At 42.5% G+C, this 22985-nt stretch overlaps 1 protein-coding gene across 1 annotated transcript in view; it reads left to right on the top strand.

The window, feature by feature from the left end:
- The window catches only part of LOC133396306 (cadherin-18), a 74275-nt gene that overhangs the window by 24689 nt on the left and 26601 nt on the right, over positions 1 to 22985 (top strand). The window contains exons 3-4 of the mRNA XM_061666012.1: positions 11143 to 11437; positions 17178 to 17297. Of these exons, the coding sequence (XP_061521996.1) occupies positions 11143 to 11437; positions 17178 to 17297 (415 nt within the window). The remainder of the gene's footprint in view (positions 1 to 11142; positions 11438 to 17177; positions 17298 to 22985) is intronic.

The raw sequence follows: 22985 nt of genomic DNA, 5'->3' as shown, positions 1-22985 counted from the left end.
GTTTGGAGGCAAAACATTTATTACATATGAATATAATACAAAACCTTGGAACTTTTAGCAAGAATCATGGAAGTTGACACACTATTCGCTTTCGCGGGCCACATAAAATGATGTGTCGGGCCAGATCTGGCCCCCGGGCTTTGAGTTTGACACCTGTGCTAAGGACGTAAATATGATGTTAATATGGTACAAGCGAAGTACACAGCCATGCAATATGATGTGAATATGGGACAATACAGGTGTTTTTGATCATGATACATGAATATGTACATTAGATTTTGGTAGACATTAAGCATGATGCAAATATGGTGCTTTGGTGTATGGTGTATAAATATCAAATATCATGTAATTATGCTGCATTCAAGGTGTATAGAACATTAAGCACAATGTAGATATGATTCATTAAAGGCATTAAATACGACGTAAATATAGTACGTTACAGCTGTACTGAACATTAAATGTGATATAAATATGCTACATTGGAGATGTAGCATAGACAAAAAAATGAGGGAAAATAAATGTGATTAATGTAGAGTTTAGCAGAATTTTTAATGTTTTTGGGTCAGTCTTGGGTGGACATTAGAGGTAGAATTGTTGATTTCCATATAATTATTTGTAGATACTATTGATGGAATGATGTTTAGGCTCTCAATGGAAATTGGAATGGAATTCTTCATTACGACCTGCAGAGTGAATCCAGCTTCTACGTAAGTATTGTCTTCAAATTCTCGTTGTTCTCCGCTTCGTCAAGTCGAGTGGATTTGTTGTTGGGGAGAAGCTCAAAAAAAAAAAAAAAAAAGGTTGGAGAAGAAGATTGGCTGCCACTGGCGCCCAGCAGAGAATTTTGACAAGGAAAAAGCGCCTCTTCCTCCTCCTGACATTTATACTTGCGCAGGCAAACACGTGTACTCTCGTCTACTTCTTGTGTTGTGTTTCGGGCCGCTGCGCTCCCCCCTTGCGCGCCGCCGCCGCAACGTGACGGTTGCCTGATTCTGTCACGGCGCAACACATTTTTAGATGTATGAATAAAACATTGTAGTCACCTCCTCTGTGAGCTTCTCCACCAAGGAACACGAGACAAGACGGAGGCCGACGTCCCTCGTCCGGTCCAGTGGCAAGCATTCCGTTCAATCGACCGAGACTTGAGTTTCGAATGCGACACTAGGAGAAAGAGGAAAAAAAAAAAAAAAAAAACTAGAAGCAGGCTGAGATATCGCAAATCTCGGCAAAAATATGCTTATTCTTTGTCTGTCAAGATATTTCTTCTTAGCAGGCAGATTTTGTGTAAGCATTTTTCTACTTATGTCTTTACCTGTTTTAAGAAATCTTGCTCGGTCAAAATTTACTGTTCTATTGACAGATCATTTTGCTTAAATTTTCCGGAGTGGAGCGACCATTCTGTCCAATCTCGCTTGTCCGAAAACTCAAGTTCGTACATTGCAAAAACTGGCCTCAAAAAACAGACGACGAGAGGAATATATGATATATATATTAATTTAACAGAACTGGGAAATTTGACAAGAATTCTTAAAACAAGCACTACCTACACCTACAGAATTGCTATTTCTCTTTTCAAGCTTAACTTACTAATAATTAGTAATAAAATATCAATAACATGTTAGCATATATACAGTACCTTATTGAGATTTTGATGGGGGAAAAAAAAGTCCTGAAGCAAGTAAAATGCCCTTACATCTCAAATCTGCCTGATGAGAAAAACAAATGTTGGCAGACAAACAACAAACATATCATTAGCCAATAGCATAATTGCCCAAGTCATTTGCGAACATTTTTGAAAATTAAAAAAAAAAAAAAAACATTTGGTGTCGTTCATCCGGCCGACACCAAAGTTCGCCGGCTCCGTGGCGGAACTGTCATTTCCCAAATGCGTCATCCCTCCCGGAAAGGTGTCAGTGGGGATTACGGGGCACCTCGCGGGGATTAAAACGGCTCTTGACAGAATGGGCGCTTCACTTCTTTCCCAGCAGTCACTCCTTGGTGACGGCCCACTGAGCGACGGTAATAAAGTGCAGCCAACATCTCCAAAGTTGCAGACACACTTTTTGACTATCTGTGTTTACACACTAGACTGCATTTACATTGCACGTCTAAGCACCCAATCATGGTTTAGTGCCTATAGCCGTATATTTACTAAAAAAAAAAAAAAAAAAAAAAAAGGTCAAACCCTGGCAGCAACAATAATGAAGTCAACAAAAAAATAATAACGCAAATACTACATACTGCTTAGCTCAGAAAATGGATGGATGGATGGATGGATGAATTGAATTCTGAATTCTAGCACCTCCCATTGGTTTACAGGAAATGACCCTGCCCTACCCTAACCCTTAACCCTAAATCCTCACCTCCACATTACTCCACTGACCACCATTAACAATCATTTGTTTTATTTAATTTAACGTGCTATACACCTCTTAATGTATCATATTCAATGTTCTGTACACGTTTAATGTTGCATATTCACACCATATTAAAGTGAAGTGTACAACAGACAATGAAGTGAAACACACTTTTTGAACTAATTTGCAGTTGTTGATGTGTTGTGCAGATGAAACTATGTCGTGGGTCACTCCATGCATCTCGTTAGTTTGTTTCGTCTCTATTTTGTTGTTTTCCACCAGTTTGTCGCGTCATCAATGCCGCCTTGCTGCTCTTTATTGTTCACACTCGCTGTCACATAAATGCTGAATGTATGAGCTGCGTTCAGGTCCACTTCGTCAATGAAAATGAGTGTGTTTCTTTCTTTCTAACAGTATTATGAAACATATTTATATTGGAATGTTTCAGTTAACACAGTCATGATCACAGTGTATTGTAATATTTGATTTATTCTCTTTGTGTTGTTACTCCGAAAAGTGTTATTTGCCATGTTCAAGACAAGTTTGTGTTTTTGAACAATATTGTATTAAACTAAAATCTCAATTGCAAGACATGATGACAGTATCCAGTATTGGTACGCGGTATCAGCGAGTAATCAAAAGTAAGTGCTTGTACTCGTACTCCGGGTACATCCCTCCTAATATACCATATTTATGTATTAAGCAATGTAGCATAGTTACATGATATTTGGTGGGCTATACATGCACGTCTGTCATCGTTTGCTTCAGTCTGATGGCGACAGGAGCACAACTGCGCCTGCAACAAGCTCGTTACGCCGACACAATGACTCATCGCGTCTGTCCGAGTCGCGAACGACGACTCGGGCGGAGTGCGGCGATTGGCCGCGCTCGTTCGTCCTCTCCGTGACCCTCTGACGGACGCTCATTAGTGGCCGGGCTTAAGCGTGACGGTGGCAAATCAATCGTGAGCGAGCGAGCGAGCGGGCGGCGAGCTGATTGGGAGGCGGCGATCAGACAATCGACGTGGAAAAAAGTGATTAAATCCTCTTGAGTGAGGTGGAAGAGCTGGAATTAATCAAAAGTGAAGCAGCCCCCTTTCGCGCAGCCACTAATTGCAAGTATGAAGCCAACGCACGGATCAACAGCTCGCCACATCGATTGCTCCTCCCTGGAATTAGCACTCCACCGCCTGACTCCCAGCGGTAGGAAGTAACAAAGTCCAAATACTTTGTCACTGTACTTTGTAACAATTTTCCAGTCAACTCAAGCTGCTCTGACAGGCTGCTTTCATAGTTCTTGAAGTTGGCTTACAAAAATATTTGACCAGAAGTATTACATTTATAGCTTGTAGTAATAGTTTCTCGGTTTTGATTGGCTCTTGCCAGGTGGATGGTAACTTTGGGGTTTGCAACAAAACTTACTGAAGGATCCCACTAGAATATTGAATTGCGACACGTATTAGTTCCGCCTTTTGCGTCGGTGCAATATCACAATTTTCATATTGACAGTACATACTGTATCGTCAGGGGAAGTGGACACAGACTTCACAGCATGCCTCGCGGCATGTTGTACATCCCGTAATTTCATGTCAATCGTAATGTTTGACATTTCTTGTGTTTCCCCATAATAATTGTTGTCTGTGTGTTTTAGTCACCTGTCGGTTTCCGTTTTTGTTGTGTTGTTGTACCGTAAGTGTCGGTTGTGTTCCATGTCGTGACTCCTAGCTTGTTTTCATTGTGCGGCAACTGCTGATTCTGCTGTCTAAATACAGTACTGCATAGTACCTGTATGGAGGTGGGGGTCAAAAGTGGGTCCAGGCCCAGTGGCAGGGCGGCATTGCCCCCCACCACCACCCAGAACCGCCACTGCTAGTAAGTTGGAGCACTTTGTAAGTCAAGGGAACACTGTAACATGGATTGCAATAAGAATATGCAATCAGAACGATTCAAAATAATCCACAGAAAAAGGCCACAGTACACTTAAAAAAAGGGTTATGCAATCTCGCCTCGCTGCTAGTTATTAATGGTAACCACCACAGAATGCCTCGAAATCATTCACAAAATCAAAGTGGGACTGGGCGGTCACCAAATGTACCTCCATGTGCGTTACAAATCTATCAAATCTGATGTTGTTGTCCACCAATCCATTTTGGTGAGTCTTGGAGCCGAGTCGTAACTGTACAACCGCCATTTCTACGACGTACTTATCCCCTTTTGCTACTGCGGCGCTGGGGATGTTTCCTCTTTACGAGAGGACATCACGGCAGAGAGCGGCGAGTAGAGCTACGGCGCATAGATCACATACTGTAGATGAGATGGATGGCGTAGATGAAAAGCATAGATGCATTGAAGAAGCCTCTGGAGGGATGTTTAGCAGAATCACGAGTTTGGTCCAAAGGAAGTCACGTGAATGAAGGTCACGGCAATGCTTCAAAGGAGCGAGGCGCAGTATTGAGCAGCGACATTTGCTGTCATTCGCACACACACTTTGGTCTATTGGATGCTTTTTAGACACACGCAAAACCACAAAATCAGCTAGTGCAAGTGTAGTGTATACACAGGGTGATGGGTCATGTTTCGTGCGGGAGACCTTAAACATACTATCTCTAGACTTTGGCATGAAATCACAGTTGTTGTTTTTTAAGGAAATTGGAGGGGAAAAAAAACAAAACCTTTTTGGGGTACAACTGGTGAGCGCAAGCCCAAACACAACACATTTTTGTCATCGTCATCTCAACGGCCAAATCCGATCAAAAGTGATTGCTTAGTCTTAATCCTATGAAATCGACTGTCGCTGTCAACATACAATTAAGTGATCATGGAGGTTTTTATTTATGTATGTCACTGGGAGAGACCATTGTTGGCCCTTTTATTTCCTCCCATTTCCCTGCACGGTCTTGATTTTCCCGTTTAACGCTAATAACATTCCGCTGGGCACTGGTGAAATTTTCTGCATGAGCAAAATTAATCAACACATGTCGGGCTCCCCACATAGATGAATTGTCACTGGGATTTGAAATAATGCGACAGAAAGTTAGCCGCCGGTCCATTTTGGTTTCAGCTGTGATTAAGGACGTAAATAAACACAGCGAGGTCAGGCTCATAACTGCACTTTTGGGGAATTGTGGAAGCGTGCCGCACTGCTGCTCAAGATGACTGGCGCTAATGACTAGCCGTAATGACTAATGCTAATGATTAGTGCTAATGTTCAGGCATCCTACTTGTTAAATAACTCTGATTGGGGGGAGTCTCAGCAGGCCGACGCGCCCTGCTTAGAAATAAAGTCAAGCTCACACTTCGTCAAGATGAGAAAAACTGCAGTCGCTGTTAGCATTAGCTAGCTACCTCAACTAGAGTACACCTCTATTTTCTCTACAAAGAGTTAGCCAGCGAATATGGCGGCGTAGCCTTAGCCAGGTAACAAAACCACAGTGTGGCCCTATTTTAACTACAATTAGCATTAACCAACTGAAACAACCACAATGCATATCTATTTTATACATACATACGCATATATCTTAGTTTTAGTCAGCTAGCATGGCCACATACGCTGTTAGCATTAGCCAGCTAGCACAACCCCAGGGCACGGTGACGTTCAGTTAACTTTAGCCAGTAAACAGTGCACCTTTATTTTACATACAGCCAGTAATGGAAAGCTAACACAGTTGACATTTTGGCAATTTATTTCTCTGTCTTCAAGTGTTCAAGTTTTCTCATATCCATCTCGTTTTGTCCACAGTGGCCTGAAACTTTGGACCTGAAACATGATTGGTGTGGCCGCCGGGAACATAATGTAAACATAGTATTAATCACCATCATATCGTCATTATTATCATAATCGGGGGACATCGCCTCTGAGTGGACCGTGTTCCGCGCCTCCATTGCTGAGGCGGCCGACCGTAGCTGAGGTAGTAAGGTAGTCAGTGCCTGTCGTGGCGGCAATCCCCGAACCCGCTGGTGGACAACAGCGGTGAGGGATGCCGTCAAGCTGAAGAAGGAGTCTTATCGGGCCTTTTTGGCCTGTGGGACTCCTGAGGCAGCTGATGGGTACCGGCTGACCAAGCGGAATGCAGCTGTGGTAGTTGCCGAGATAAAAACTATGACGTGAGAGGAGTTCGGTGAGGCCACGGAGAACGATTTCCGAACGACTTCGAGGAAATTCTGGTCCACCATCCGGCGTCTCAGGAGGAGGAAGCAGTGCACCATCAACACTGTGTATAGTGGGGATGGGGCGCTGCTGACCTCGACTCGGGACGTTGTGAGTCGGTGGGGAGAATACTTCGAAGACCTCCTCAATTCCACCGACATGCCTTCCCATGAGGAAGCAGAGTCTGGGGTCTCTGAGGCGGGCTCTCCTATCTCTGAGGTTGGGGTCACCGAGGTGGTTAAAAAGCTACTCGGTGGCAAGGCCCCGGGGCTGGATGAGATTCGCCCGGAGTTCCTAAAGGCTGTGGATGTTGTGGGGCTGTCCTGGTTGACACGCCTCCGCAACATCACGTGGACATCGGGTACAGTGCCTCTGGATTGGCAAACTGGGGTGGTGGTCCCCCTTTTTACCTACAGCTCGTGACCAAAAGAACAAGATCCCGGGTACGAACGTAGATCGACTGGTAAATCGAGAGCTTCGCTTTTCGGCTTAGCTCCTTCTTTACCACAACAGACCGATACAAAGTCCGCATCACTGCAGACGCTGAACCGATCCCCCTGTCGATCTCCCGTTCCATTCTTCCCTCACTCGTGAACAAGACCCCAAGATATTTGAACTACGCCAGTTGGGGCAGGATCTCATCCCCGACCCGGAGAGGGCACTTCACCCTTTTCCGACTGAGGACCACGGTCTCAGATTTGGAGGTGCTGATTCTCATCCCAGCCGCTTCACACTCGGCTGTGAACCGCTCCAGTGAGAGTTGGAGATCACGGCTTGATGAAGCCAACAGAACCACATCATCTGCTGTGGCTGGGGAGAGGGAAGTCTGGGCGTCCCTGCTGAGGCTGCGGCCCCCGCGACCCGACCTCGGATAAGCGGAGGAAATTGAATGGATGGATAGTATTAATCATTTAGCATTAGGAAGCTATCGCGGCCAAGGGGCACCTTTATTTTACATTCACTTAGGATATACCAGCAAACATGACCACAGTGCACTTCTGTTTGACATACACAGTTAGCGTTGCCTTGAATTTCAACTTCTCTCACTCTTTGCAGCACACATATAATGCTTTGAGCAGTGGATTTAATGGAAGAGCAGCCTGTTGGCCTTGAGGCACCACAGAGATCTCGGCTCCGTGCGTCCCATAATCTTTTCATTTTCTATCAACACACCGCAGTGGTGCGCAGGTGATTGGGCCTTGGAGAAGCCACCTTGTTTGCACCTCGATGCTAGAAAATGAGCGAGCCCGGCAGCCAAAGTGGTAATTACGCTCTCATCTGGCCCTCCGTCACGCCATCTTGCTGTTTTTGTGCGCCCTCCCCTCTTTCCGTCTCTAAGTGCCTTTCAAAGAGTGAGGAAGCCTCAAGTTTGATCTCCACCGCATGAATAATTTATGCGGCCGCACCAATGTTTATCTTCCGGGCCCTCCAAAGACTCGCGTGAAGCTCGTTAGGGATGAGATGGAGATGCGTGGTGTACGCCACCAGGAAGAAAACTAAAGCACACATGGAGACATGTAGAGCAGGGTTGGGCAAACTTTTGTGCTCGAGGGCCATGTTGGTTTTTTTAAACAGATGAGTCAAGTCATTTGTAGATGAGGTAAAACAATTTTTATAATGTTAAAAGATAAAGTCTATGTAAAATATGTCTATTTTCTTAATAATATAACAGTGATGATAATTAATGTTCATTTTATAATTAATAACTCAATTTGAATTAGCTAATTATTTGATAAAAATACAAAAATTACATGTACATTTGTTCATTTTACTAATGTGTTATACTATTTACAATAAATCAATTAATCAATTATTCAATGTAATTAAATGTATATGTAATTTTTTTTATTTGTAATAGATTTGATTTATTGTACACAATAAAAAGAGCTAAATGAAGAAAAAATCTAATTAAATGAATACATACATTTCAATGAACCAATTTTATGAAAAAGTGGCTAAAATTAATACAACAATTATAACAGGACTCTTGATAATGTAAATTCTCAGTGGGCCAGATTAAAGAACACAGTGGGCCGCATTTTGCCCCTGGGCCATATTTTGCTCACTATGTGTGTTCATCCTCCTGGTATCAATTAGAGATCGACTTTTCATTAAAAACCTCGCTGACACAATTCCCCAAGGATCATCTGCGCGCGTGAGAGTCGAGTAGGAAGCAACGTGTCGTCTGAGCTCGACGTCGGCAGAATAATTTAGCGGGAAGGCATCGCGGGGGCCGCCAAGTTGTCGCCATGCAATCAAAAAAAAAAAAAAAAAAAAAGATCCCCACGACCAGAACGACTTCATGCTAGCTCATTTCAATGTTTTAGTCGACACAATATGTATTTTTTTCACGATTCAAAACAGTTCCCAGTTGTGTTAATAATTCCACAACAAATATTTATACATTTTGAGGAGTTCATGAAAGTCAGCAACTACAGCCAATAGTACCCGCCCCCTTATATTGTTGGGCCAATAGGGGCTGCAGCTTCTGTTAAAATGACAACAAAGGGGCAGATCTTGAGCGGTATGCATAGGCGAACGGCTTGTACTTTCGGAACCGGAGTCTAGAGTGTGAGAAAAAGTGATCGCCCAATCAGACGCAAAAATTTTTTTCACTGGTGGAGGCAGCACTTCATACACTAGACTTGATAGACTTGTCAATTCGTATGCAGATACATGCACAAATTCCGCCTCACAGCATCGACATCTACACCGAGATATCTAGCACGTGCCGGTGCCGCCGATTTCTGCATACGACAAATCTCAACGCATCTTTGCTTACCTTTTGGCCGTGACATGATAGTGTTCCGCGCAGTGGCTTGAAAGTGGCGGATTATCGCCTAGGCAAGCTGTCAAGTCAACTCAGTGTCGGAACAGCAATTTTGTAAAATACCCAAAATGTGATGTCAGATTTTCAGAAATATTCAGACGACTTACTTGGTTGTTAAATTTCACACTTGATGGGTGAGCAGGCACTCCGGATACACAACTATTTGTAAACATAAAATGTACATTTCACATAAAAATATTGCGTGCAGGAATTTCTGAGTCACTAACAAAATGTCATTGCGATATTTTGCCAACCAAACAGCGATTGTGTGACATTTGACTGGAACAAAGCGATTTTTAGGAGCAACAAAGACTATTTCGCTGAAAAAGTTTTTGATTTAAAAAAAAAAAAAAATAAATAAATAAAAACTCAAATGAAAAATTTAGCACAAGAATTGTAAAATATTTTTTTCAGTTATTACTGTATCCTTTACATTGTTATTGTTAAAAGGACTAACACAAAACATACTAAAGGATGCTTTTGACATAGTGCATGGACAATCCTGTCAGATCATATTAGGTGCACAAAGTCAACATATTTGGAATTCATCTTTGGGCTCAGTGCTGGTTTATTGCGATTACGATGAGATGCATTGCAATATCGATAATTTGTGTCCTCTGTAGAAAACGTGTTGCTTTGTGTTGGGCCTGTCTCACATGGTACAAAAGAAAAGCTTCAAGGTTCTCAATTCCACTTTTAAAAGAGAACGCTTACATTCACCCTTACAATTCCTTTTGGTATCAACAAAGTATACACCAAATCCAACCTAATCTAAATCCTCCACATTGAGCTTGTTTCACCAAAATTTTGGTCGGAAACTTGTACTTGTAAGAAAAGTCAGTGTTGGATTTTTAAAGCGCGTATTTTTCGCAGCTGTCTTCCTAAAGCCATCTTCTCTTCAGTTGTAAGCGCCGTGACAGCTGCTGTTCAGTTTCATAAGTAAATGTCCTCACGTTGCCCATAAGGACATGCGGTCGGTGTGTGGTTGCTAGGTGATGGTGTACAACACTTAAACTATTCTGTGCTATTCTCCTCGTATAAAAAGGCACTAGAGTCAGTTGAGGTTGTCAAATGTGATGTCAATAAATATTAAATTGAGTACTGGTCGTTGTCCTTAGCTAAAAGCAGTCACAGTCAAAACCATCATCTTTAAAAAGTGCCCGAGTAGGATTTAAGAAAAAAATCGATCGTAGGAACTATAATTGGATGAGGTCCAATGATCCATCGGAGGCTTCACTTGTAATCTGGTGCTTCAAAACCATCATAACCCTCCTTATCCCTGTTTGTCTCTTGGTTGAGTTAGTCTATCCCAGCAGATTTTTTGGGGCTATAGAAAAGCGATACACTCTAGACTGGTTGGCAGTCAATCACAGGCCACATATAACAAAACAACCCTTCACAATCACATTAATTTATATATATATAACCTTTATTTATCCAGGTAAAGCAATTGACAAATGATTCTCATTTGCAACGCCGACCTGGCAGAAATAAAAAGCAAAATAAAAGCAAATGCAAATACATAGCCAAAAAACTGTACAGTGTGAGTGTGGGTGGTGGTATGCATGGTGAGCAGAGAGTGAAGATTGGATGGGGTCTCAGTAATGTTCGTTTTCTAGTTTTATATTCCATGGAAAATGGAGTCCTCAATGAACCGAGAAGGATATTTGTGGGCTGATGGGAGGAAAGCTGCAACATCATAATTGTCCTTAGCTAAGAACAATCCCAGTCAATACTACAATCTTCTGTAAAATGTCAAAATAGGAAGAAAATTCCAATTCTTCTGTTTGTATCTTTTTGGCCTTCCAGCTTCACTCCAACTCAGACAAAGGCGACGGAACGGTGCGCTACATGCTGAGCGGCGAGGGCGCTGGGACCATCTTCCGGATCAACGAGGTCACCGGAGACATCCACGCCACCAGGAGCCTCGACCGGGAGAAGAAGTCGCACTACGTGCTGCACGCGCAGGCCTTGGACCGCCACACAGAGGAGGCGCTGGAACCAAAGTCGGAATTCATCATCAAAGTTCAGGACATCAACGACAACGCGCCGCAGTTTCCGGACGGACCCTTTGTCGCCACCGTGCCCGAAATGTCTGACGTGGGTAAGTAAACTGTAACTTAGTGGAGTAAGTCACATTATGTGCAAGTCAAGTCTCAGGTCTTAACCTTCAACTCTGAAGCAAGTCACAAGATACTGTGGCAAGAATCAAGTCAGTCAGATCGAATCCCCACAACATTTCCAGCAGATCAAGTGAAGTTGTGACTTTGGGTTAAGCGTCAATTTAGTAATAAGTCAATTTATAGAATCTTGCTCAGTCACGACATAACTTAGCTGTGCTAACACATTCACAATCGAATCGCTTTTTAATGGTCCCACATCAGTCTATTACTTTATTGCCTTGCCGATAAAACGCATAACTGACTTAAAACTTGATGTCATGAAATTTACGTTGCTTAACTGTCTTTGTGGGTTTTATAGTGATGGATGAAGTTAGATTGAACAGTTTTTGTGTGTGTAACATTTAGGTTGAGCAACCCTCGCACGTTGCTGTTCTCTTTTACTGGACTTTTTAAAAAAAATATTTATATAATCATTGAATCCAAATGATACTTACTTAACGAGGTGGTCTCTGCACTGGGTTGCCACGTTTGTGCGCACTACACACACACACAAATAATCATCGTCTTTCAAAAACAAAACACTGTCTTTAAAATGCAGATTTTGAAATGTAAACGGGCCAGACTTGTTATTTCATTCACTTCAAGCCTTTGTCAAAGTCAACTCGGGTATTTTCATGAGCTTTTTCCAAACAAGTCCAAAGTCCTAAAATTGTCAACTTACAGTAAGTCTGACTCAAGTCAAATCCTTCAGCCACCTGTGGTTGTCGGTGCGTCCACTTAGTTTTACGGCCTAAAGGCGGGATATAATTAGCCGGCAGCTCCTCTCGCCGTTATGGTATCCCAGGTGGGAAGACCTTTGGAAAGCACTCTACCAAAGCGAGGAAGGCCAAGAAAAGCGGAGACAGTCGCTCCTTGCATGCATCGTGTGGCAAGAGCATCTATTTTTTATACATCTTTTGTTCTTTAGTGCCGGCCAACAAAAGAGGTCCTCTTCTTGGTCCAGCGGCTTCATCGCCCCGCAGCGGAATCGCTCGCGTTTCACTGCACGTCTTACGAATGTTCAAAAGGTGTATCTGCCGCTACCACTGCAAAGCAGCCTCGACATACACAGCAGGGAATGCAGCAACTGTCATTCCATCTATTTTCTATACTGTTTGTTCATATTAGGAAGAGTTGGAGTACACAAACAGGGTATAATCTCCAGGAACATATAGACAAACAACCATCTGCACTCACATTCCAACCTATTGGGACCTCTCTATGTCAACCACTTTCAACCGTCCTTGACATAGATCATATAATCATTCCTCCATCCATCCGTTTTCCTCACATGGCTGAGTTGAACTGCATCCCAGCAGATTTTTGGCGGGAGAAGCGGAGTACGGCCCGCATTGGTCACTAGCCACATGCTTCATGTTGAAATGTGGTTTTTAATGTGTCTGTAGAGCCTCCGAGAAGGAATTGGTGACATGGAACGGTCTGTTTTTCTCAATAAGTATGCAGTTGTGCGTAGGAGGTGTGCTGTGAATCCATCCTCCAGATGAGAATTTGTTTCCTTCTTTTTTTCTGTAATGTGACAATGACCCTCTAAATCCTCCTTCTGTCTGTTGCAGTGCAGATCACATCACACAGCAAGTTTTTGTGCTCTCGATGCAGGAATGATTAAAAAAAAAGGTCCTTGAACCACTCTGATGGCAGCTCTTGTGAGGTGTACTTTAAACGTGGAGTCCTTACTGGGCCTTTTTGACCACAGCAGTACTGTTTGTTGACCATGCGAGGTCCTCAGTGATATAGGACCCCAGTAACTTGAAAGTTCTGCAAATGTAGTCATTGTATTGGCAGAGGACTCTGCACATAACCTTGGGGCACACCAGTTTTAACGTATTAAATAAATACCTCAATCGGTCATTAATATATTTGTAAAGATATTGTACCTTTGATATACAGTAAGTAAGAAGTTTTTTCATGGCATTTGGAGGGTATTTTAAATTCTATTTTTATTTTTTTTTAAATGTATATGGTCTTTCAATGTAACGGGTAGGTCTGGAATGTACAGCGGGTCACTTCATTCAAAAGTGTGGGTATACCTAATGTTGTGGCTCACATCTATCTTCCCGCTCCAAACTGCACAGTAGATATGAAGTCGTGTGGAGTGAATGTACATTAATTATGCAAACATCAACATAGCCGCAGGCGCCCTCTTAATATACAGTCAATACGTGCCAGCTCGCTCTCATGTGTATTCATGTACACATTGACAAGGAGCTCTGGTGTAAATTGCTGTCTTTTGTGCAAAAAATGCTGCAATGGCTTTTTTTTATTGGGAAATGTGTTTGTTAACATCAACAAACGACCAACAATGTGACTGTAGATGTCAAGATGCAAGCCGTTACATTAAGCATCTAGGAGCTAAATTGCATTTCTCTATGTGCACCCTCCTCGATCCTCGCACCTCCGTTTACATGTTAGCACCGCTCACCAGAGATCCAGTCGAGGACAACAAGAGAGGAATTATTTGTCTTTCACAGCATAGTAACTACGAACCATTGTAATGAAGTCATACAGTACAAAATGTTGCCCCAAATAAAACAGAGACTCAAGAAAATATGTATATTTAAAGTGAAGAAAATCAAGAAACCAGCTCGTCCTTGGAACCTCCTCGATGTTCGTTCTTCGCTGCTTGATGTGCATTTAAGTCGATTGAGAAACTCCTCCGTGGTCGAAGCATCGAGGAGCAAGGAGTGTTGCAATTAACCAAAATCCACCTGTGTCCTCGATACCGCTACTTTCCATCTGCTTTACTTCTTGATTACTTTGTTTTTATACCCTGTCTAATTCATGGTTACTGCCGCCTTAACGTCTGTTTTGATCCCGGTTACTTTCTGTTTACATCGCTTTTGCTTTCTGTTTGGATCATGTTTACTTCTTGTTGCTTCCTGGGTATTTCCTGTACACATCCTGTTTACATCGTTGTTACCTACTGTTAACATCCCGTTACATCCGTTTTTACTTCCTGGGTACTTCGTCTTTACAACCTGGTTACTTTCAGTTAACCTCTGGTTACTCCCTGGTTGTTTCCTGTTTACATCCTGTTACATCACGTTAACGTCAGCCCTTTTTACTTCTTGGTTACTTCCTGGTTACTTTAGGGTAACATTCTGTTTGTACCCTGGTTCCTTTCACTTTTTTTTCTTTTTGTTTTACATCCTGTTCGATTCCTATTGACTTCCTGGTGGCCTACCTAGTTTATGTTCGGTAGTTGAACCGATGGAAGGCCGTTGACGACACAAGGGGGGAAATCAAGGGCCGTGAAGGGGGAAGATAATGAGCTCCTTCTGCCCGCCCCTCACAAATGCTAATCTCCATGAAAGTGACTGCTCTTAATCGTGCGCCTTGAATGCCTTTCGGCGCTTGTCAGAAGATGTAGATGCCTCGTGTCTTCGTCGGCGAGCTCACGTGACCGCCGAGTCGCATGGTAATGGCCGCTCAGCCGGGATGCAAACGCAGGAAATGCAGAGCTTTTAGGGCTCGGCTAAACGAAAGCGGAGGTGAAGCAAGCGGACGCAGACTCCAACGGGGAACCAACCTGTTTGTCGGTAACCAAGAGAGCTATTGATGGATGAAAAAACTGATGAGACTTGAACACATCAGAAAAAACGATCACTGGCGTCTCGGAATTACCAAGGGCACACAATGAACGAGGTTATTTAGTGTCGTAAGAACAAGAAAGCCAGAAGTGTTTCTCATACTTTTTTTTACTTTCTTTCATGACTTTACTACCGCGGTAGTGTAGGTTAGTGATGGTTACGGAAAGTAAACTGAGAACCACTGTAGCTTGAAATAAAAAAACCACGAACCCTTCGAAACCAGAACCTCTCGAGTGTGTGGCAGAAATGCTAACCACATGGTGCACTGCGGTGATTCTCAAAGTTGTGGTACATGTACTACCACTCCTGGTATGTTGGCTCTATCTAGTGGTATGCAAAAGTATTTCTGAATTAAATACAAATAAAATTTATAACAGATAAACCATGAAAAGAAAATACATTTTAAATGAAGCTTTTTTTTTAATTTATTTTTTTGTTTTTTGTATCAATTTACAATACATTTTGTACAGTACAGTTGTATTTAAATTTTAAGTACAATACATTTGCATACAATTTTTAACTGTTCGTGTTACAAATGTATGTGACGTACAAGTTTTCACTTTTATGTGCGATACAGTTTCAATTGAATCTTTGAAGTTGTTTTTTTTGTTAAATCAAAATAATTTTGTTGTGTTAATGTTCAAGCTCTGCATAATGTTACAGTGGCTTACAATAATACTTTTTAGGAATAAAATCTTGATTTTGATGAACATTTAAGACTATATGACATTACTTGTTTTTAATTGGGCATAATGGTGGTACTTGGAGAAGTATTTTTTTAGGCGGTGCTTGGTGTAAAAAGTACGAGAACCACTGGCATAGAACATACAATCACCCATCCGTCCCTTTTCTATACTGCTTGTGCACATTGGGGTGATAAATTCAGACTCAGATTCACGCCTATGGACAATTTAGAGTTTTCAAAGCTAACACTCATATTTTTCAAATGTAGGAGGTACCCTGTTTAAATGTTTAGGATTAATATTTCGACCAATGAAAGGGCGTGCTTTGCTTCGGGGGTGGGGTCCTGTTTTCTTAATGTAATTTTATCAGATAAAATATGAGGTCATGAATAAATATTAACCATCAATAACAAATTGAAAGTGATAGCATCACCGGAGGCAAAGTAAGCGCGTAAACAGGTTTCCGCTTCGCCGGGCGTCACATGATCCTCGCCCTCATCGTGTAATTATACGCCAATGGGTTAATGGAGCCTGTAATGCCCAGCCGCACTCCCAAGTGTTAAATTGGGACACAATCGCTCGCAGGCACACTGCGCAATGACAGTAAATAAAAGCACCAGCAGGCTGCCATCATTCCTTGTCTTTGGAGGGGAGAGGAAGAAAAAAAGTACAAATATTTTGGTACTCTACATAAACAGATTTTTCATGTCTCTGTACTTGTGTATATTTCCTTCTTTCTTTCTTTCTTTCTTTCTTTCTTTCTTTCTTTCTTTCTTTCTTCACCAGTCTTATTTTAAAAATAAAATGTCTGTATTAATCCACATGGACTGGAGAGCTCAATCTCCTGTAATTGTAATTGTCATTGCACATTATTTCGACAACGCCACGTTGTCGCCATTACGATATGGCGTGCACGTCTGCGCCCTGTCAAGTCGTCAGGCTGGGATCATATTAGGATTTAATATTCAGGAGGTTCCCAGGAGAAGCCATCACCGGCTTGGCTGCTGGCAGCAAACTTGGCTGGAAAATTACAAGCAGAATTACGCTCGACAAAGAGGGAAAAGAAGAAGAAGAAGAAAGCATGTAGCGGTACGGGCTTCGAACTCAACTAGCTAAGACAGCTTGGATTACTTGTCAATTAAAATCAATAGAGTTCTTGTTTTTACAGGGAAAGTGTAATTTCAGAATAGTTTCGATGAAAATTGTGAGCCGCCTCGACGCCACAAGGGCTCCACTGAAACTAAAAGTGTTTTTGCTCAAAACGCACAACAGTAAATCGATGGAATTTGGCCATAAAAAGATGACTTCAGTTTAAAAATGGTTGTCGTATTGAAGACACAGTTTTACAAATAACATGTTTTGTGCGTTTTTTTGTTGTTGTTGTTGTTTAGGCACGTCGGTGCTGCAAGTCACGGCCATCGACACTGACGACCCCACGTACGGAAACAGCGCCCGCATCGTCTACAGCATCCTACAAGGACAGCCATATTTCTCCGTGGACCCCAAAACAGGTGCAGTAGTGCCTCAACAGTGGAGTACTCACACGCTCTACTTGGGAAGTAGAAGTACAAATACATGTAAAAAAATGACTCTGGGAAAAGTAGAAGTACTATTTCAACTCTTTTAAGTGAAAGTAAGAAAGTACAGCTCCAGATATGTACTTAAATACTGAAAATGTAATCATGTAATATATTCAAATGTAGTGAATCAAGGTAAATAGTGAGAAAAATAAATACTCAAGTAAATAATTTGTTAGTCCTTAAGTAGATTGTTCAGGTATCTGTATTTTTTTGATTGATTTGTTTATATGTTCAATAAAACAATCAATCAAAATCAAATTACAGATACTGGAAAAATCTACTCAAGCGCAGTAACAGAGTATTTGGACTTCGTTACATCCTGCTACCGCTTGTGTAAAAATGAATATCTGGATGTTAACGCCGCTGCAATGCTCCAGGGAGCGAATCTCAAGTAGCCTCAGCGGACAAGTGGAAGCGGACGGTTTTGTTGTTGTTGTTGTTGTTGTTGTCGCATCAGCAGCCTGCAAAGATCTTTTTGTGCAGTACCAGAAGCGATTTAATGTAAATCACATCTGGAAGTGGACAACTTTTATGCGATGTGAAAAGCCGACGGTCAACAGGCTCTTTGTCGTCTTTGTCTGCCGAGCGTTGAAAAGACGAGCGCGTTCGTGTGTGAGGGCGCACCCAATCAAAGCGCTGAGCCCGCTGAAACCCGAATTAGAAACTTCAACTTCAAAACCAAAGTCTGCCGTGGAACCCTACTTTGTAACCAACATTTGAAACACTGAAGTCCTATTTTAAGCATTACGCCTAACCGATGTATTTACAAATTGATAGCGTTGCTCGACAAGTTCGGAGAGCTCAGCGCTGGTATAAAACATTCCTCCAGTTGGCGAACGAGCAGCGCAAATGAATTGATGAATATTTGGACTTGGGCGCTTGGCCCCCCCCCGAGAGCACGCAGCCACGATTGATGTGGGCGGAAGAAAACAAGAAACTAGCGCTCGTTAGCTGAAGCTACCTGACGAACTAACAGGATGAGTGAGTGCTCACCTCTCCCTCCGTGTTACATGACTCGTTTGCACGTGCTGACGCAGTGACTAGTCCGCATCGTAATTCTCGCTCGGGGCGTGCGAGAGTTTGGGCACGCGATGGAAGGCCAGCTGCACGTTACACACGCACATACGCTGCACGTTCAGTTACACAAGTTGCCTGTTGTTTTCGCCACTGGCCATCCAACCTCATCCCTCAAATTAGCTCGCATGAAACTGCAGAAGAAGATGAGGAAGATGATGGTGAGGAGGAGGAGGAAGTGGAGCTTGCGTGCCACTTTGTTGTGATGTTGAGTCTTCGTGCGGCTGACATGGAATCTCCCGTGGGATTTCACTGCTCGAGTGGTTCTCGTTCGGAAATAACCATGATTGATGGACCGCAACGATGTCCTTCTTCCTCAGCGTTAACATTTGCGGCGGGAATCGCAAAGAGGTGGCAGAAAATCACATATCGTCGCTCGTATGTCCAATAATGGTCAAGTCGATTTTCACAAATCGATACTATTGGTCTGTTCCCACGTCGTCTGTTTTATTAACCAATTTAAAGTTTTGAAAATAGCTGCAGAACAAATCTATAAACTCTCCCGGATACTTGAACTGTCTGAGACGTGTGGCGGGAGCCGTGTGGCATTAGGTCGCGTCAATATTGAAATTGTGGAAGTTTTTTTTAAAGACAATAACGAGCGAAAATAGTTAGGTTAGATCCATTTGAGAAATCCTGTTTTGTTACAAATGGAAGCTGTCAGCCACAAAGGTAAGTTGCGAACAGAATAATTTCTGCCTATTACAGTGCTTTGTCAGCTCATCGTTTTATTATTGCATCATTTATGGCTCTAAAAGATCTTTGAAAAAGAGTTTGGGAAGATGATTTGTTGGCTTTTGTGAAGTATTAAAGGATCCTTGTCTGGTCAAGGGTCGGCGTAAGCACAGGTGTGATGTGGACAGCTGGCACCCGACGGGCTATTTTACCATTTTAATCAATGACAGTGTAATAAATTCACGATCGAACATGATTTTGGGGTGGTGTGTTGTTGTGAGTGCACACCATCAGCTAGCGGCCTCGTTCGCCATTACGGTCAAGCAAATGCTTTATTCGCTAGGAGAGCCGTAAAGTACGACACGTTTGCACAGTACTCACTGTTGTTTCCCGCACATAGTATGACGTGGACGACTCAATAAAGGCATTCAAAGACCAAGTTTGACTTCCTCTTCTTTCCGAGTAAAAGATATAGCGATAAAGACTGTGCTCAGCCTCACGTCGTGGAGAAGCACTGCACCCCCGCTCGCCTCAAAGGCCTTTTGTATCCTAAAGAGGCTAATTTCTCTGCTGATGTGGGATTTGCGAGCGTTCAAGTTTACTGAAGGATCTGACACAGATGGAGGCTGCTACACTTTGCCTAAAGCCTCAAACTGTCATGCCATCAATCAGACATTTTTTTTTTTAATTTTAGGATGTCAAACCATGCGAGCCCTCGATTGGGAAAGCCAAAAAAGAACTTTGATTGCCATCTAGCTTTAGCTGCGAGGGCGCAACACTCGGGGATAACACGGAATTGGTCGGGCCAGCATTCCTGAAGACGGAGATTGAAGGGCGCTTTGGTAATCTCCTATAATCCCTTTTGTTCACCCAGGAGATTGTCCTCCTTTAGAAGTTTGCAGCCAGACAAAGAGGTGGATCGTGCGATGGTATCAGCCTTAATAGAGCAGGGAGGTTGGGTAAAAGGCTAACCACCTCGCTGTGTCAAATTGGCCCCGATTCAAGGAAGTCAACTCCTTCTCAGTTATTTTCTAAATTAAGCCACAGCCCTGAGCAGAGATTTGGCAGCAGACTTTGTGGGCGGCATTGCGGTCCGACTGAGAGTTCAGGGGTGCAAAGCTCGCATTACCTGTTTTCAGCCACTCCGAAAAGTAGAAGAGTCCATTGCAGGTTGTGAGCTCCAATTCCAAGTGAAATGCGGAATGCTTTTGGTCCAATAAAAGCAGCAGTGCATCAGGTGGGAAAGTGAAGTTGATTTTTTACAAACGCAAAAGCACCTTTGGATGAAAGAAGTATAGAGGTTTGCTGCTATTTTAGCGTTAGTTAATGACATGCTTTTAGCGCTGTGAAATACCGTAAATGGGAGCTCATGCTGCGTCTTGCCATTTCCATTTCAGGGAAGTATTGTTCCAACAAAACCTTTTCCGACCATTCTGAACTTTTTAATGACACTTTGCAGCCAAAGCAAAAGTTTTGCTTCGTACTTTGGTGGCTGGAAAGATTCAGAGCTCTTCGAAAAATATTCAACAGCAGCGTCGTGGCGAAAATGAGTTCGTGTCCCTCATTGCATTTCACCATCTGTTGCTGTTGTTTTGTTTTGTTGGCATTTGAAATTCTGGTGGATTTCTGTGGAGCACTGCTTCTCAAACTTTTTACACCAAGTAACACACCCAAAAAAATACTTGGCTCTCCAACTACCACCATAATGACCAACATTAAGATACAGCAGCGTAGTAGGCAAGTATTCATCAAAAACAAGGCTGAGATTTTATTTCTCAAAGAATATTTTGTATCATTGTATCAAATAAAGAACATTACCTAAGATACAGTAATGTTTTTCCCCAATTAAATCATCCCTTTTCCTTCAGTTGGTGTTGATTTATGGTAGTTGAACATTACCTTTTGCACCAAAGGGCATTTTTACTTAGTTTTTCCAACTTTCTCCGCAGCCCGTTTAAGGTGCAAGCTAGTTGGGCATGAATGACTTGTGCCTTCAACTGATTCCCATCAAGTAGCAACATCCATTGGGCCTCTTAATGCCGCCACCTAACCTCACTAATATGAATGTTAGATTTATAAAAATGGATACAGAACAGTGGGATAAAGGAACGAGGAACATGGTTATTGTAAACGCATGCGTGTGTGTATGCGCGTTCCGTTTGTGGAGCGTTCAGAACCCCGCCGGCTGGTGACGAAGCATAAACGTTGAAGCTGGGAGACTTCCGGAGTACACAGCCACACGATGACGATAATGTCGTGAGGAGCAGAATAAATAAAGACAGAACGAGAAAGACAGAGCGAGAAGGAAAGGGAATTGGTGACCTTTGAGCTCACGTAATTGCAGTTCTTTTTGAAGGCCGTAATGCGGAAAATGACACGCTCGTAAGAAATGTGAAGCAGAGAATACAGTAAATGATGACAGTAAAATAATTATCTTGCAAACACTCAAATGAGAAGGAAGACGCCATGATTTAGCCATTGTTGACATTTAAAAGTCTTTTGTGAAGTAACTAAAATGCAAATGGCACAAGAAGAATCAATTGTTTGGAGAGTGTGGCGTATATACATAATGTAAAATTACAAGACATCTGGTAGAAAAAAGCTTGTTATTTTTTTTGAGAATTAAATTGAATTGTGTTGCTATATGCTGATTCATCGCCGACGAGCGCGGCGAATCGGCCAGGCTGTGACAGACGACGTGAGCGAACTCTTCGCCGGTGCGTCTTCATTCCGCTGCCTCCTTGACCCATTTTTTAATGACTACTCCGCCCGCCGGGATGCGGGGAGGGATTACTTTCTATCTGCGGGGTCCTGACGCAGGAAGTGAGGCAGAAATGACCTTTGGAGCCTCGTGAAAAGCGCTTTCATTTAGTCAATTTTGTAAAGGGGAAATTAGGCTTGTCCATAATTTTATTGATATGAATAGCGTGAATGAAATGTATTAGCCGGGACCCAGAAAAGCTTCAAGTTGGCTCGTTCTCCTGATTTTATTATAGTATAGTTATTGTAGACCAAGAGTGGTATACACTGTGGTTCGAGTTCTACTTCCTGCATCAGATCCCATTAGATCGAGAAGCTGTACCTAATGAATTGGCCTGTAGTTGCATCATCGCCCGAGGCCAACATCTAATGCCGTATTATTTATGTAAAAAATATAAGCAGTAACAGTAGTAAAAATGTCTTGCCACCTATTTGACCCAGAGATAATCTAGTATCAAGACTGACAACCATTTTAGCGATCTCTTGACGTTTTAACGTTTTGAACAGGAATGAGGACTTTCAAAGTAAAGTCACGGTTTTACACCCAAATTGCCGTTTTTTTTGTCTGAGTTTGTTGTCACATTTCTGTCGGGCCAATTATATATATTACTCGTGCAGTCGCTGTAGTAGTCTCGCCACGCTGCACTATTTGCATATCTGTTGTTGACCAATACTGGCCACTCATGCCAGAGAAGCATCTGCCCCATTTGCACACTGACTGAGGAGTATCTGCAACATTTGCACAATCAACATTGTCCCAGATTATCGCGCTACTCGTCACTTTAAACTGCATACACTCCTTGAAGTCTCAGCGCCCTTTGCACAATGGTCATTGCACCGGACTATTGCAATATAAGTCATTCGAACTGCTCTAAGTGCTAGAGGACTCTGCATCTTTTTGCACAATTGTCAAAGAAAAAATAACAATTTGTACCAGCATTACCAGATAACTAGCAACCCTTTATTGCTCAGTGACTGTTTTTGGCAATGTCTGAATGTCTCAACAGTGTTCTCTGTCAATTGACTGTCTGTTGTCGTACTAGAGCGGCTCCAACTACCGGAGACAAATTCCTTGTGTGTTTTTTGGACATACTTGCCAAATAAAGATGA

The sequence above is a fragment of the Phycodurus eques genome, chromosome 21 (genome assembly GCF_024500275.1).
Source record: "Phycodurus eques isolate BA_2022a chromosome 21, UOR_Pequ_1.1, whole genome shotgun sequence".
Taxonomy (NCBI): domain Eukaryota; kingdom Metazoa; phylum Chordata; class Actinopteri; order Syngnathiformes; family Syngnathidae; genus Phycodurus; species Phycodurus eques.
The sequence above is the reverse complement of the archived record's forward strand: the minus strand, read 5'-3'. Positions and strand labels throughout refer to the sequence as shown.